Source organism: Somniosus microcephalus, chromosome 8 (genome assembly GCF_052327205.1).
Source record: "Somniosus microcephalus isolate GS21.2 chromosome 8, FLI_Smic_1.0, whole genome shotgun sequence".
Lineage (NCBI taxonomy): Eukaryota > Metazoa > Chordata > Chondrichthyes > Squaliformes > Somniosidae > Somniosus > Somniosus microcephalus.
This window is the reverse complement of record NC_140994.1, coordinates 195103695-195120489: the sequence shown is the minus strand read 5'-3', so window position 1 is coordinate 195120489 and position 16795 is coordinate 195103695. Positions and strand designations below refer to the sequence as shown.

At 44.1% G+C, this 16795-nt stretch overlaps 1 protein-coding gene across 5 annotated transcripts in view; it reads right to left on the bottom strand.

The window, feature by feature from the left end:
* Positions 1 to 10551: 10551 nt before the first annotated feature.
* LOC147114004 (deoxycytidine kinase 2) overlaps positions 10552 to 16795 on the bottom strand; it is a 34092-nt gene continuing 27848 nt past the window's right edge. For all 5 annotated transcript variants that reach the window (XM_085995494.1, XM_085995493.1, XM_085995496.1 and 2 more), the window contains 4 exons: positions 12979 to 13126; positions 12758 to 12873; positions 12452 to 12551; positions 10552 to 11950 (listed from right to left, as the gene is read on the bottom strand). In XM_085995494.1, the coding sequence (XP_085851620.1) occupies positions 11924 to 11950; positions 12452 to 12551; positions 12758 to 12873; positions 12979 to 13126 (391 nt within the window). In that variant the 3' untranslated portion in view covers positions 10552 to 11923. The remainder of the gene's footprint in view (positions 11951 to 12451; positions 12552 to 12757; positions 12874 to 12978; positions 13127 to 16795) is intronic.

The following is a 16795-nucleotide window of genomic DNA, read 5'->3' as shown; positions in this document are numbered from 1 at the left end:
ATAGGTGGGAAAGCAAATTGTGTGGAGGACGCAAAGAATCTCCAAAGGGATATAGATAGGCTAAGTGAGTGGGCAAAAATCTGGCAGATGGAGTTTAATGTGGGAAAATGCAAGGTTATCCACTTTGGTAGGAAAAATAAAGCAGCAAATTATTATTTAAATGGGAAGAGATTACAAAATGCTGAGGTACAGAGGGATCTGGGGGTCCTTGTACATGAAATCACAAAAAGTTAGCATGCAGATACAGCAAGTAATTAGGAAGGCAAATGGGAAGCGGGCAGGGAAGTGGAGTTGAGGCGAAGATCAGATCAGCCATGATCTTACTAAATGGCGCAGCAGGCTCGAGGGACCAAATGACCTAATCCTGCTCCTACGTCTTATATTCTTATGATTTTAATCTACATATAGACTGGGCAAACCAAATTTGCAGTAATAGTGTGGAGGATGAATTCATGGAGTGTATGCAAGATAGTTTTCTAGATCAGTATGTTGAGGAACCAACTAGGGAACTGGCTATTTTAGATCTAGTATTGTGCAACGAGAAAGGGTTAATTAATAACCTTGTAGTAAAGGGGCCTTTAGACTTTCAGAAGGCATTCGATAAGGTGCCACACAAGAGGTTATTAAACAAAATTAGGGCTCATGGGATTGGGGGCAATATACTAGCATGGATTGAAGATTGGTTAACGGACAGAAAACAGAGAGTAGGAATAAACGGGTCATTTTCAGGTTGGCATGCTATAACTAATGGGTACAGTAAGGATCAGTGCTTGGGCCTCAGCTATTCACAATCTATATCAATAATTTGGATGAGGAGACCAAATGTAATGTATCCAGGTTTGCTGATGATGCAAAGCTGGGTAGGAATGTAAGTTGTGAGGAGGATGCAAGGAGGCTTCATGGGGACATAGATAAGGTAAGTGAGTGGACAAGAACAGAGCAAATGGAATATAATGTGGAGAAATGTGGTAGGAAAAATCGAAAAGCAGAGTATTTTTTTAAATGGTGAGATTGGGAAATGTTGGTGTTCAGAGGGACCTGGGTGTCCTTGTACACGAATCACCGAAAGTTAACATGCAGGTACAGCAAGCAATTAGGAAAGCAAATGGTATGTTGGCCTTTATTCCAAGAAGATTTGAGTATAAGAGTAAAGGCGTCTTACTGCAATTATATAGGGCCCCAGTGAAACCAGTTTTGGTCTCCTTACCTAAGAAAGGATATACTTGCCATAGGAGTGCAACGAAGGTTCACCAGACTGATTCCTGGGATGGGAGGATTGTCCTTTGAGGAGAGATTGAGTAGACTAGGCCTATATTCTCCAGAGTTTAGAAGAATGAGGTGATTTCATTGAAACATACAAAATTCTTACAGGGCTTGACACGGTAGATGCAGGAAGGATGTTTCCCCTTAGCTCGGGAATCTTGAACCAGAGGTCACAGTCTCAGAATATGGGGTTGGCCATTTAGGACTGAGATGAGAAGACATTTCTTCACTCAGAGGGTGGTGAAGCTTTGGAATTCTCTGCCCCAAAGGGCTGTGGAGGCTCAGTTATTGAGTATATTCAAGACAGAGATCAATAGATTTTTGGATATTAAGGGAATCAAGGGATAGAGGGATAGTGCAGGAAAGTGGAGTTGAGGTAGAAGATCAGCTATGATCTTATTGAATGGCGGAGCAGGCTCGAGGGGCCAAGTGGTCTACTCCTGCTCCTATTTATGTTCTCAAGGACTGCGACAAAAAACAGGAAGACATTAATAAGCTTGCAGAGTGGGCTTGTAATTGGCAAATTAATATAGATATGTGTGAGGTGGTACATTCTGCTAGGAAGAAGGCGGCGGCCACATGCTCCTTGGAAAATAAGTGTCTAAAAAGAGGAACAGAGGGATATAGATACACAAATCACTAAAAGTAGTGACGCAGGTTAATAAGGCCATAAAAAGCAAACAAAGCATTGGGGTTCATTTCTAGAGGGATCGAATTGAAAAGCAGAGAAGTTATGTTAAACTTATATAGAACCTTGGTTAGATCACACTTGGGAGTACTGTGAACAGTTCTGGTCTCCATATCATAAAAAGGATAGAGGCGCACTGGAGAAGGTGCAAAAAAGATTTACTAGAATAATACCAGAACTGAGGGGTTATACCCATCAGGAAAGATTCAATAGGCTAGGGCTCTTTTCTCTAGAAAAGAGAAGACTAAGGGCTGACCCAATAGAGGTCTTTAAGATTATGAAATGGTTTCATAGAATAGACAGAGAACGTGTTGCCACATGAGGGCAAGACCTGAACTAGGGGCCACAAATATAAGATAGTCACTCATAAATCCAATAGAGAATTCAGGAGAAACTTCTTTACCAAGAGTGGTTAGAATGTGGATCTCGCTACCACAAGGTGTAGTTGAGGTGAATAGCGTAGAGGCATTTAAGGGGAACAACAATAACTTGCATTTTTATAGTGCCTTTAACATAGTAAAATGTCCCAAGGCACTTCACTTTAGCGTTATCAAACAAAATTTGACAGCGAGCCATGTAAGGAGGTATTAGACAGATGACCAAAAGCTTGGTCAAAGAGGTAGGTTTTAAGGAGCATCTTAAAGGAGGAGAGGTGTAGAGAGGCGGAGAAGCTAGATAAACACGAGGAAGAAAGAAATGGGATATGTTGATGAGGAAGGGTGGGAGGAGGCTCGTGTGGAGTACAAACACCAGCATGGACCTCTTGGGCTGAATGGCCCGTTTCTGTGCTGTAAATACTATGTAATCGGACGGAGCCTCAAACCTAAAAAAAGTCTATACTCTACGTGGACAGTTTGGGCTACTTGCTCCTCTATAGAGACATTCACTCAAATAGCATCGATGGAAAAAACAGGAGTCTAGCAAAGAAGAACTATAACCACTTAAATCAACTGGCAGTGAACTGCTGTGAAGTATTTTATATCAGTCTTTCATCCAGCATCCAAAGTCTGATGGGCGACGTACTAGGGATTTTTATGGCCTTTGGTGGTTTCCCCTCTTCCCGCAATTTGTTCTTCCTTCACTGTATTCAATAAAAAAAGGGCAGGTGGTGAATTACTGCTTAACAAGGAAGTATATCCAAGTTTGCTGGCACAGTGAATAGTATAGATGAGAGCAGAAAATTGTAACTGACATCGATAAGTGAGTGGGCAAAACTGGCAGATGGAGTTCAATGTAGGGATTGAGGGGAACTAAAAGATAGATCAGAGTATTTTCTAAATGTTGAGAAATAAGAAACTGAGGGACTCCTTTAAAAAGGGGACACTTTTCTTAAATTACTTTTGATTGATTACACCTGGGGCAACCCAGTGTTATCCTGATTTTGGGGGTGGGGGGGGCGGGGGGGGAAGGAGGAGAGTCCAGAACAAGGGGGCGTAACCATAAAATTTGAGCTAGGCCCTTCAGGCGTGATGTCAGGAAGTACTTCTTCACACACAGGATAGTGTAAATCTGGAACTTCCCTAAAAAGCTGTTGAGACGAGGTTAATTGAACATTTTAAAACAGGGTGCTAGATTTTTGTTAAGCAAGGCTAAGGGTTACGGAACCAAAGCGGGTAGATGGAGTTAAGATACAGATAAGTCATAATCTAACTGAATGGCAGAACAGGCTCAAGGGGCTGAATGGCCTACTCCTGTTCCTACGTAGACAGCTGCGGTAAAAATCAAAGGGGAAAAGAATAGACACAGATCACAACTACAATTCTGAAATTGAGCTAGAACAGCAATTGAGTAAAATGTAGCAACAAACACAAGTGCCTAAAAACCACAATGAAAAATCGCACAAAATTGATTTGGAGTATAAAAATGTTCATATGTATAAATTTTTTAAAAACTCACTGAAAATAGCATTACATTAATTGTTTATATGAACATAAGAAATAGGACAAGTAGGCCATATAGACCCTCGAGGCATTCAATAAGATCATGAGACTGATCTTCTACCTCAACTCCACTTTACCGCCTTATCCCTTGATTCCCTTAGTGTCCAAAAATCTATTATCTGTTTTGAATATACTCAACGACTGAGCATCCACAGCCCTCTGGGATAGAGAATTCCAAAGATTCACAACCCATTGAGCGAAGAAACTGCTCATCTCAGTCCTAAATGGCTGACCTCTTAGCCCAAGACTATTGACCCCTCGTTCTGGACTCTCCATCCAGGGGAACAGTCTCTCAGCATCTATCCTGTTAAGCTCTCTAAGAATTTTATACATTTCAATAAGATCACCTCTCATTCTTCTAAACTCCAGAGAATATAGGCCCATTCTACGCAATCTCTCCTCATAGGACAGCCCTCATATCCCAGGAATCAATCTACTGAACCTTCGTTTAAACCCCTCCAAGGCAACTACATCCATCCCTAGATAAGGAGACCAAAACTGTACACAGTACTCCAGGTGTGGGCTCACAAAAGCCCTATATAATTGCAGCAAGACTTCCTTACTCTTGTACACAAACCCCCTTGCAGTAAAAGTGAACATACCATTTGCCTTCCTAACTGCTCACTACATGTTAACTCTGTGATTAGTGTACAAGGACACCCAAATCCCTCTGCATACCAACATTTACCAAAATATTCTGCTTTTGTAAATTTTCTTACCAAAGTGGATAATTTCACATTTCCCCACATTATACTCCATCTGCCACCCTGTTACCCATTCACTTAACTTATCTATATCCCTTTACAGCCTCTTTGCATCCTCCCCAGCTTACATTCTCACCTAGCTTTGTATTAGCAAAATTGGATACATTACACTCGGTCCCTTCATTTAAGTCACTGATATAGATTGTAAATAGCGGAGGCCCAAGCACTGATCCGTGCAGCATCCCATTAGTTACAACCTGCTAACCTGAAAATTACCCTTTTATTCCTGCTCAGTGTAATGTACTCAACACATGGACACAGGATGCATTCCTTCAGCCATCAACACGAGGCTTCTTTATTTATTTCCTTTCTCTGTTTACCCTCCGTCGCCCCCTACCGGGGTGGAGGGTAACTATCACCACATCTCCCTTTCTAAACAGACTTTGAATACTATTCCTTTACTATTAACATTTCAAATGACCTTCTTTCAAATCATTACTTTTTTACTGTGCTTAAGAAATAACAAGCTCTAACAAACATAACATCTCTATGCACAATGTATCTCTTTTTTTTAAAGAGGAACACGAATAATGCAAGCAGAGTAAGCTTGGAGGGACAAGGTGACTGCCTGAACCCTCCACCAAGTACCTCGGGTATTATTTTGACCCAATGAGGTGTCTTGGTTCTTAAGCTATTCATGTTGCAAAGTCCTGGAGGTATGAAGGAGGATTGCGGACCCTTTCAGGGTATCGTCTGGAACCCGATGGAGGTGGGGTATCCCCTGTGGGTGGAGGAGTTCCAGGACCCGCATCCCCATTGTAGTCATCAGGAATGGAAGGCTCATCAGCAGCGTCTGGGGGCTGCTGGGTAAGTGCGAGGTGTCTGCGGTTCCTGCGAACAATCTGACCCTGGATATCAACCAGATACGATCTTGGGGTGTTGGCCTGTCCTTGCACAATGCCTCTTTTGCGGGAGTCACGTATCCACACATAGTCACCTGGAAGGAGTGGACACAAGAACTTAGCTCTGTGGCGACTGTTAAAGTTGGCCTGTTGTCTTAGTTTAGATTGTTTGTCCTTGTCTGTAAAATTCTGGAGGTCGGGCCAGCCTGGGCATTGTTGTACTTTACGTTGTAGTTGACCGCTTAATCCAGGCCACCAGACAGAACACCTGGCTCGTGCTCTGCATTTTGTGATCCCATGATGGCCACCATGCAGTTTGTCCAGAATGTCTTTCTGCATTGATGCTGGAATGACCAACCGGCACCCTTGTAGCAGCAATCCTTGTGCAATAGTGAGGTCACCTGAAACGGCCGCGTAAGGTCTAAGAGCGTTGTCAAGTTTCGCATGATCTGGCCAGCCCTCACGGCAGTATGTGAAGACCTGACGAAGTAGTTCATCCGTTTCCTGTTCTTGACGAAGTGCAGCCAGGCGTTTCTCGGTAATGGGCAGTGCAGTGAGTATTGAGTGTACATAATCCTCTATGCACTGCACCTCAGGGGAATCATCCACCGGCGGCTGGTAGGGAGCCCTGGAGAGGACGTCGGCAGTTGGTATGCTCTTCCCTGGCACATGTGATATAGTGAAGTGAAAGTGCAGGAGTCGCATCCGAAAGCGCTGAATGCGAGGGGACAACGCGTCCAGGTTTTTAAGATCCCAATAGTGTAAGGAGGGGCTTGTGATGTTTCGACCTGGAATGTCATGCCTATTAAGAAGTCTCTGTAGCGCTCACACGCCCATGTAATGGCCAGGGCCTCTTTTTCAATCTGCGCATAGCGCTGCTGTTTTTGAAAGGGCTCGTGAAGCATAGGCTACAGGGCGCCAGTCAGTGTCAGGTCTCTTTTGTAAAAGGTCTGCACCCAAGCCAAACGATGAGGCATCAGCTGACACTTTAGTGAGTGCATTGGGGTCATACAGTGCAAGGGCTGGCGGGGTGGTTAGCTCCGTCTTTATCTGTGAAAGCTTGGGACTGCTGGAGTCCCCAATACCATGAGGTCTGCCTGTTGAGGAGATCCCGGAGTGGCTTGGTTTTATCGGCTAGATGGGGTATGTATTTGCCCAAGTGATTGACCAGGCCCATGAAGCGGCGTATTTCAGATACATTCCTTGGTGCGGCCATGTGTGCGAGGGCCTTGACTTTGTCAGGATCTGCTCTGACACCGGACCCATCGATGACCTGGCCGAGAAATTTCACCTGCGTTTTGGCGAATTCACATTTGGAGTTAAAAGTAAGTCCAGCTTGCTGTAGTTTACTGAGAATTGCAAAAAGTCGCTGATCGTGCTGTTCTTGGGTTGCGCCAAATACCAACACATCATCCATTTGGCATAAGACACCATCAAGTCCCTCAAGGGGGCGGGACATGCGGCGCTGGAAATGCTCAGGGGCGGAGGATATTCCAAAGGGCAGTCTGTGGAAACAGTAACGTCCGAATGGCGTGATGAACGTGGTGAGATGTTTTGACTCCTCCGACAAGGGTATTTGCCAGAAACCAGATTGAGCGTCAAGCTTTGTAAAAACCTTTGCATCTTTCAGCTGCCCCAGAGTGTGCTCTACGCAGGGTAAGAGATGCAGCTCTATACAGACACTTTCATTGAGTTTTGTTAGGTCTACGCAGATTCTGATTTTTCCGTTGGGTTTTGGGACGACAACTATTCCGGAGCACCAGGCTGTGGGTTCCTCAACTCTTGCAATTATCCCCAGTTGCTCCATGTGGGTGAGTTCCTCCTTAACTTTGGACATAAGGGGGAGCGAGACACGTCGGGGTGTAGAGAGCAAAAGGTTTAGCATCCGGCTTGAGGCGAATGTGATACTCCTCTTGCAGTCGCCCAATGCCTTGAAACAGTCTGGGGAACCGCTGTCTGACCTCCTGTTCGAGGTCCGTAGATACTGTCTCTGCTACTTGTGGGTCCAACCTGGACACCAGACGCAGGGAAATGATGGCGGGGCGACCGAGGAGCGCTGTTCGTAGACCGCGTACCACATACATGTCCTGTTTTGTAGACCGTGGACCACGGGTCAGGGTAGCTGAAAATTTTCCTCTGACATTCAATGGGACTTGACCAGGCCCCTGAAGAATCTTAGTGGTGCTCTGAAGAGCCTCTTGACCTCGGTCGTTGTAGAGGCACTCCGGGATGAGTGACATCAGCCCGTATCGATTTTGAATTCAGTCATGTGACCACACAGGCTTAGGGTGATGGTCCACGGCTGGTCCTGCCCATCTCCAATTGACCCCAGGAACGCTATCTCATTGTCGTCGTCCTCTGATATTTCAGCAACCACAGGTGTGGATTGGCAAACTGCAGCAAAATGTCCCTTTTTCCTGGCAATTCCCGCAGCTAACATCTTTGGCTGGACAGATTTGTCTATTGTGTGTACTCCAGCCACACCATCTGCAACTCTGCTTTTGTGGTTGGATATGTGTTCCAGTTTTGAGTTCCAGTGCAAGGCCTCTGTACATATTCATGTGAGTCAGTTTGTCTTGATTTGGTAGAAAAATGTTTTTGGGGGGCTGATTGTCAGGGGGCACTTATGGTTTCAATGGACTCCTCCTCATTACTATCTTTCCGAAGCATTGATTGCTGTTTCTTTATTGCTTCACTTTGGAAAACCTGTGTTTTTGCTTTGTCAACCGTGAGGTCTGGATCCATCTGTAATTTTTCAAAGTTTAAGATCCCTTAGTCCAACAACCAATGTCATGAATTAGTTCATCCCGCATAGCTCCATATTGTGTTCTATGAGCTCATATAGCGTTTTGATGAAGCTATCACCCGATTCCCCTCTCCTGCACGCGCCTATGGAATCTTGCGCGTTCGAATATAAAATTCCTGTGTGGGATGAAATGATTAGACAACTCCGTTTTAACTGTGTCAGCTTTTCAGTTGATCAGCCATAATATTCCTGCACCAGATGATCGCTTCAGCCTCCGCTCCCATGGAATAGCGTGTTGACCTGTTTTTCCTGGGACTGTTTATCAAGGCCTGAAGCCTGTCTGAAGCGTTCAAATCTGCTGAGCCACAACGGCCACTCTTCCGGCCATGTAAAATCAAATTTGGAGGGGGGAGAAATCTGAAAGAATGCAGGACTTTGAGTGGCCATGATAGTAAGCAACGTGGGGTAAGTACACTTTTTTTCCCCTCAGTTTCTCGCCGTCCTGGCGTAACTAGCTACTATGCTGCACCCGTATCGTAAACTTTCACTCACCGGGAGGTGACTGGTTTCACTGGGAAAGTTAGTTCCATTGACGCGGACAGTCTTTAACAAGGGTATTTCGGGTACTTGCCACTTCTGTCATCATATAATGTACTCAACACAGACACAGGATGTATTCCTTCAGCCATCAATATGAGGCTTCTTTATTTATTTCCTTTCTGTTTACCCTCTGTCGCCCCCTACCGGGGTGGAGGGTAACTATCACCACACTCAGTTTTCTGTTATAAGGCTACCCCTTAGCTACCCTGCTAATTACACCCTCAAAAGACTCGATTTGTCAAACACCATTTCCCTTTCATAAAGCCATGTTGACTCTGCCTAATCACAATTTAAGTGCCCTGTTAGAACATCCCTAATAGATTCTAGCATTTTCCCTACTACTGAGGTCAGGCCAAGTGGCCTATAATTTCCTGTTTTTCCCTCCCTCCGACAACAGCAGGGTTACATTTGCTACCTTCCCATCTACAGGGATCATTCTAGAATCTGGAAGATCAAAACCAATCTGTCCAGTAACTTTACAATCACTTAAAACCCTAGGATGTAGGCCATCAGGTCCAGGGATCTCGTTGGATTTTAGTCCCATTAATTTCTCCAGTACTTTTTCCCCTTTAATATTTATTTACTTGAAGTTCCTCACTCATTAGACACTGGGTTCCCCACTTTTTCCAGCATGTTGTCTTCTACTGTGACGACAGATACAAAATATTTAACGTCTCGCATTTCCTTATTCCCCATTATAATTTCTCCTGTCTCAGCCTCTAAAGGAGCCAGGTTTACTTTTGCTAATCTCACTTATAGAAGCTTACAATCTGTTTTTATATTTCTTGCTAGTTTATTCATTCTATTTTCTCCCTTTTACCAGTGTCTTAGTCATCCTGTGCCGATTTCTAAAACCCTTGGCAACATTGTACGCCTCTTTTATTATCCTTAACTTCTTGAGTTAGCCACAGTTGGACCACTTTTCCCATGGAGTAGGAATCAACTTAAAGTGCCTACGTTGGCAACTATACAGATAGTTATAGCATTAAGAAAAGATTTACAAGAATGGTTCCAGGGATAAGGAGCTTCAGTTACATGGATAGACTGGAGAAGCTGGGGTTGTTCTTAGAGCAGAGAAAAATCGAGAGATTTGATAGAGGTGTTCAAAATCATGAGGGGTCTGGACAGAGTAGATAGCGAGAACTCCATTGGAAGAGGGGTTGAGAAGCAGAGGACACAGATTTAAGGTGATTGGCAAAAGAACCAAAGGCAACAATTTTTTAAAATATATAAACACAGCAAGTGGTTAGGATCTGGAATGCACTGCCCGAAAGGGTGATGGAGGCAGACTCAAATCACTGCTTTCAGTTATTTATCCAACTCCCTTTTTGAAAGAATTTTTTTTACAGGGCTATGGGGTAAGAGCGAGGGAGCGGGAGTAGCCGAGGTGCTTTTGCAGAGAGCCAGCATGGGCTCGACGAGCCGAATGGCCCACTTCTGTGCTGTAACCATTCTATAATGTGATGGGATAGAACTAGTATGTGCACGTGTAGTTTGCTCCCACTTTCACATATGCAAATTGAAGTCTCTAATGTTGTATTTGAACAAATTAGGCATTTACAAACAGTGATTGCCTGACAGAAGTGCTTTCAAAACTGAAACGTTTTATTCTACCAACGCAAACTTTAAAAACTAAAATTAGCAATTTTGTGTTACTCCTTTCAATTCCATAGATTGTAATTTCCACAATATCATAAAAAGACCAGAATAATTTTATATTTTTATTGAAAAATTAAATGAAAATGTAAATACAATGGATTTGAATTCGATGCCACAAAGACATCAACAAATGCTGTTGAAAAACTACAAAAAATATCCCAATTAGAGATCTATAATTCATACCTATTTACATTATTCTGAATCTACATGGGAGTAGTTTTGTCACTGTACACCTGCCTGCACAAGTGGAAATTTAAAAGTCCCACTTTGAAAGGGATATTATACTATTAAAATGTAATGGTTGCAAGCAGAAGAAACACTACAAAATGTTAAACCCAAGCCACAGAATGATGCTTTGCAAAGGTGGAGGGAATTGCACAATATAACTCCTAAAATACAGAAAAATCCTTTGTCTCGTGAGAAAATATGACTTAAAAGAAATCTGGAAATGTGAAACAGAATACTGGCAACACAGCAGGGCGATGAACAGTGATAAGTTAACATTTCAGATTACATACTTTCATCAGAACTGATGAACAGAAAGAGGATATGGGCGAAGTGTTGGTGGATTAAACTAACCTGCTTAAAAAGATGATTGAATTGATCTATACATCAAGACAACTGAAAAGATATTAGAGAAACAAACAAATGAATAGCTAAAGCAGTGGGAGGGGACTCAGAACAGAAGAGAAAATGGGAGATATTTAAAAGCCTGTAGATCAGATCTGAAATGAGAAGTCAGCAAGGAATGGGGGCCTGTGGCCCTGATGAGTTAAAACCAAGGCATTTTTCCATATGAAAGATCAATTTCCAAAAAGACAGCATTGGCTGAGCTCAGTTGGTAGCAGAGAGACAAAAGGCGGTTTATTCAAATCCCAGAGTTGAGCACATAATCTAGGCCAATGGTTCTGTGTAGCACCGAGGAGTGCTGCATTATCACAGGGGCTATCCTTCAGAAGAGATGCTCAACCAGATTTATCTGGTCATTCATCAATTTGCTGTTTGTTTGATATGCACATCATCTTACAATTCAGTTACTAGCACCAGTTCACCAATATAGCAGCACAGCAGGCTATGGTGTATACAGCACCATTTCATTGCTATCTTAGCCATGTAATTGCAGGAGGTTGGGACTGTTAGCATCATAGAGAATAGCAAACTAATCAATGCAGTTTGGAGGAGGGAAGATGTTAAACAGGAACTACAATATACATGCAAGACAGAATGCAGATCTGCTTGCATAACAAGTTAGGTATCATGACAAGCAACAGTTTAGTTACTCTTGTATTTGCATTCTGTCCAAAGTGGTTAAAAACTTAAATATATTCTTCAAATACAGGCATTTGCTTCTTGTTCCACAGGGCAGATAAAAATCAGTGCAATAAAACACCAGGTCAAGGTTTGTAGTCAGTTCCGTTGTACTATAAAATCTGCAAGAATGCCTTCACCTGTGAACAAGAAGGTAACGTTTGTGTTACTAGCTGCTATACATCTCCTGCTTCACAGTTAAACATTTAGTAGTGAAAGTAAATCAAGAATAAGTTGCATGAATTTTGAAAGTTAAAGTTTAAAACATTCAAGCAATTGGACTGTAGAACCTGTTCAAAAAATCTTGCAAAGTGTTCCAGAAAACCTCATTATCCAAACTAGGGTTGTTTCTCAATTTCTGATTTTAGATCAGAAATTCATGAACATCCAAAAAACAATTTTATAATTGACAGGACCAGACATGCACAACTTAAATAAATAGCTACATAATGCATCTCAAGTCTAAAATAGTTTTATTTCTTCACCAATTCCCTTTCCTTTGTTTCACATGGTGTTGAATCTTCCTGGGATACAACTCCATGGGTAAGCTCTACTACCGTGCCTAATTAGCAATTCTCCAGATTTGAGTCTGGCTGGGAAATGTGACCCTTGAAATGGAAATTTAACTTTAAAAAGTTTACCTTTTCTAGAATGTCCTCTTGTTTAATCTTGTCATCTTTAAAATCTTCATTGATATCTAGTACCAGAATAGGGATGTCCTTCAAGTATTCAAAGTCAAGCCTGCAACAGGTCAACAAATTATTACGGTAGAACATTATGATTTGGGGGGGGGGGGGGGGGGGGGGGGGCGCGGTGGTGGGGAAAGAGGAAGAAATTAAATTACTACAAGATATAATCCACGCTAGAATAATGCTCCTTCCACCTAGATTAGTAAAAATTAAGACAAAGTTTTAATTTTATAATCAATGTAAATAGATCCTACTTACCTCATTGTTCGGTTATGAAGCCAAGATTCATGTTTGTAATGCAGGTTTTCTAGGTACTCCATCTCAATCCCTTGCTCCTCCTCCCGACCCCTCAGATGAAGTCGTTCCATACATTTCTATCAAAGAACAAGTGATAAGATTTCTACCACTACTAGAAAGTAGTACTAGATAAAAGAAAAAAAGTGAAGGATGAGAAACAAAAAAAGTCACAAATTACTTACTTCAGGCGTTGCTCTGAGATAGATCATGGCATCCAACTCAATTTGTGAACCAAACTGGTTTAATATCCAAGCATGCCAATCTTGGTAAATGGACCACTCTGTTTCATTAAGGTTTCCAGATTCAAACAAATTTGAGGCAAATATATACCTGTTTGGAGAGGAAAAGCTAGTAAACACTTCAAAGTCATAGTTTTAGCAATAACCATTTAAGCTATCAGACTAACTAATAAATGTTGTGTATGTCCCTTTAAGGGAATAACTGGTCTTAGACTGCAGTACCGGCAGTGACCACCCCTGTAGTTTCAGTTTCAAGATGCCTCTTGTTCAGTAAAGTACCTGTTAAACTGTTCTCCCGAAGTCCGTGTATTATTGAGGCGCGGACTTTACAGTGGCGACGAGTAAGTTCGAACTCACCTGCGGTGTGGCATCATCTCACGGGGATCTCGCCTGAAAGGAAGGTCCTGGAAGGTCGTAGTCTGAGCAACGGGCGTCGACCGAGGGCAACCGCCCAAAGAATCCATCAGTGTTTGGAGAATTGCGGGAGAGACTGTGGTTCCAGCGAATCGTGCTGGTAGCAGGTAGCGCACTGACCCTTCTGGACTGCGGCGGGCTCAAGCTCGATCGAGCGGCTCTACAAATCGGGCCGCGCAGCGTCGCCGGGAAAAGAAAACGAGAGAGGGTGGAGCGCACAGGGCGCAGTCGGTGCTCGAGAACAGGACAGCGGAGAGAAACTAAACGGGGGGGGGGGGGAGGAAAGTGAGACGCGCCGAAGCTGCGGGTCGCCGCCATTACCCCGTAGAACGCTAGGAGCAGCGTGGCAGTAAGGGGAAGAAGCAAAAGCGCGGGAGGTGCCATTTTATCCCGTTGGGGAAGAAGCAAAAGTGCGGGAGGCGCCATTTTAAATCGCCCAAGATGCCAAAAAGTGGCAGTATCACTGCTTTCGACAACGAGGTAGAAGACTGGACCACGTATGTGGAAAGAATTGAAGTGTACTGCAAGGCAAATGAGGTGGCTGATGGAAAGAGGGCGTCGGTATTATTAAATCTGATGGGTGCGAGTACGTACGGCCTATTGCGGAATTTAATTACCCCAGCTAAACCAATGGAGAAAAGTTTTGAGGAGATTGTTCATATCTTACAGGAACATCTAAGCCCAACACCACTGCTGATAGCAGAAAGATTCAAGTTCCATAAAAGAAACCAGCACAAAGATGAGAGCAATGCTGACTATCTTACAGAACGACGCAAGTTATCGAAGCACTGCCAGTTCGGAACAGGACTGGCAGACACCTTACGGGATAAGTTTGTCTGCGGGCTCCAGAGTGAAGGAACCCAGAAACGACTACTTTCAAAAAAGGACCGGACGCTAGAACAGGCTTTCAGCGTGGCAGTATCCTACGAAGCAGCAGCACGGGGAGCTGCGGAAATACAACAGAAACCACAAGAATACAGCGCTAACGAAATGGCGTATGGAGCCGAAAAGTGCTATCGCTGCGGCAGAACAACCCATGAGCAGAAGGACTGCTGGTTTAAAGACAAAATATGCAGGCAATGCGGGAAAATGGGACATATAGCAAGAGTCTGCAGGTCGGGAAAGAAGACCAACACGACAAGAACTACTAAGGAACAGTACAGGAAAGTAAAGAAACTGAGATAGTAGTTCAGAAGATCAGGAGAGTGATAAGGACTCCGGGAGCAGGCGACTAAGTTGTTTAAAGTTACACAACGTGATCGCAAAAGATCACCGAACCATTTGGATCACCCTCATGATAGCAGGGTCCCCAGTGAAGATGGAATTGGACATAGGATCAGCCCTAACCGTCATGAATCGACGAGACTATGAGCGGCTATTCTGACACATACCCTTAAAGGACACGTCCATTGTATTGAAGACATACATGGGGCAAAAGGTCTACCCCAGAGGGAAAATAAGGGTGCCAGTTGAATATAACGGAAAGGAAACACAGAAACTATACATGTATATACTACGAGATGGAGGACCACCATTATTGGGACGTGAATGGATCCGAAGACTACAATTGGATTGGCATTCCATTCTGGCACTAACTGTGACTGAAAAAAGATGATGACGTCGCACCTGGACGTCTGTCACAAATTCTATCTGACGCGGAAGAGGTGTTCCAACAAGGACTTGGGACTCTAAAAAGGAGTTAAGGCAACCATAAAGATTGAGGATAACGCAACCCCAAAATTTTTCAAGGCCAGACCGGTGCCATACGCCCAGCTGTGGAAGCTGAACTGGAGAGTCTGGAGCGTTCGGGGGTGCTGTCTAAGGTGGACTGGAGCGAGTGGGCCACACCCATCGTTCCTGTAATGAAGAAAGCATTGAGCAGCACGCCTGGGGAGCCAAGGAAGGTTCGCATCTGTGGGGTTTTCAAGGTGACTGTGAACCCAGTCCTGCACACAGTACAGTATCCGCTTCCGCGGATAGAAGATATTTTTGCCTCACTATCTGGAGGGAAACGTTTTACAAAGATTGACCTGGCTCAAGCGTATCTACAAATGGAGGTGGAAGAAGCATCTAGGAAATACCTCACGATAAACACTCACAAAAGGCCTTTACCAGTACAATCGACTGGTATTTAGGGTAGCATCGGCCCCGGCTATGTGGCAGAGGGCAATGGAACAAGTCCTGCAAGGGATCCCGGGGACCCAGTGTTATTTGGACGACATCCTGGTTACGGGCAAAAATGACAATGAACACCTTGCCAACCTGGAACAGGTGCTCACGAGATTGCAGGAATATGGGCTACGAGCCAACCGTCCCAAATGAGAGTTCTTCAGGAGACAAATCTCGTATTGTGGCCACATGATTGATGAGGAAGGGTTGCATAAGTCGCCGGACAAGATTGAGGCTGTAGTCAAGGCTCCAGCACCAGAAAATGTGTTGCAACTGAGGTCGTTCCTCGGGTTGGTGAACTACTACCATAAGTTCTTGCCGAATTTATCTACAATTCTGCACCCACTGAACGCCCTCCTTCAAACTGGTGTAACATGGAAATGGAGTGATGAGTGTAAGCGTGCCTTTCAGGAATGTAAATGCCAAATCACTTCAAAAGTATTGGCCCACTACAACCCAACACTACCGATTCGGTTGGCATGTGATGAGTCACCTTAGGGCATTGGAGCGGTGCTGTCACACAAATTCCGTGACGGTTCAGAGAGGCCAATAGCCTTTGCATCGCGCTCGCTAACTTCAGCCGAGCGTAACTACGCCCAGATTGACAGGGAGGCCCTCAGCCTGGTGTGGAGGGTGAAGAAGTTCAATCACTATCTGCACAGGCAGAAATTCACCCTACTGTCTGATCATCAACCCCTGGTCTCAATTTTTAACCCAAAGAAGGGCGTTCCGGTGAGGACGGCGCAACGGCTGCAAAGATGGTCACTTTTTCTAGGGGCACATCAGTATGACAGAGTACAAAAGGTACAAAAGAACATGGCAACGCTGATGGGCTGTCGCGCCTACCGTTGCCTACGGCGGAAGAAGCACCTGCAGTGGACCCTGTGGAGATATTCCATGCGACCATAGTCGAATGTTTGCCTGTTACAAACGCAAGTATTGAGAAGGAAACCCGAAATGACCCGACACTCTCTTGGGTCTATGATTTGACGGTGAAGGGATGGCCAGCATATGGCGACTCACTGTTGCCAGCATTCTCGCCAAGGAGGGAACAGCTGTCAGTGTGCCGGGGAACCTTGATGTGTGGATCCCGAGTGGTAATTCCACCCAAGTTGAGAGATTGAGTACTCTATGAGCTTCACGAGGGTCATCTGGGAGGGGTAAAAATGAAGAGCCT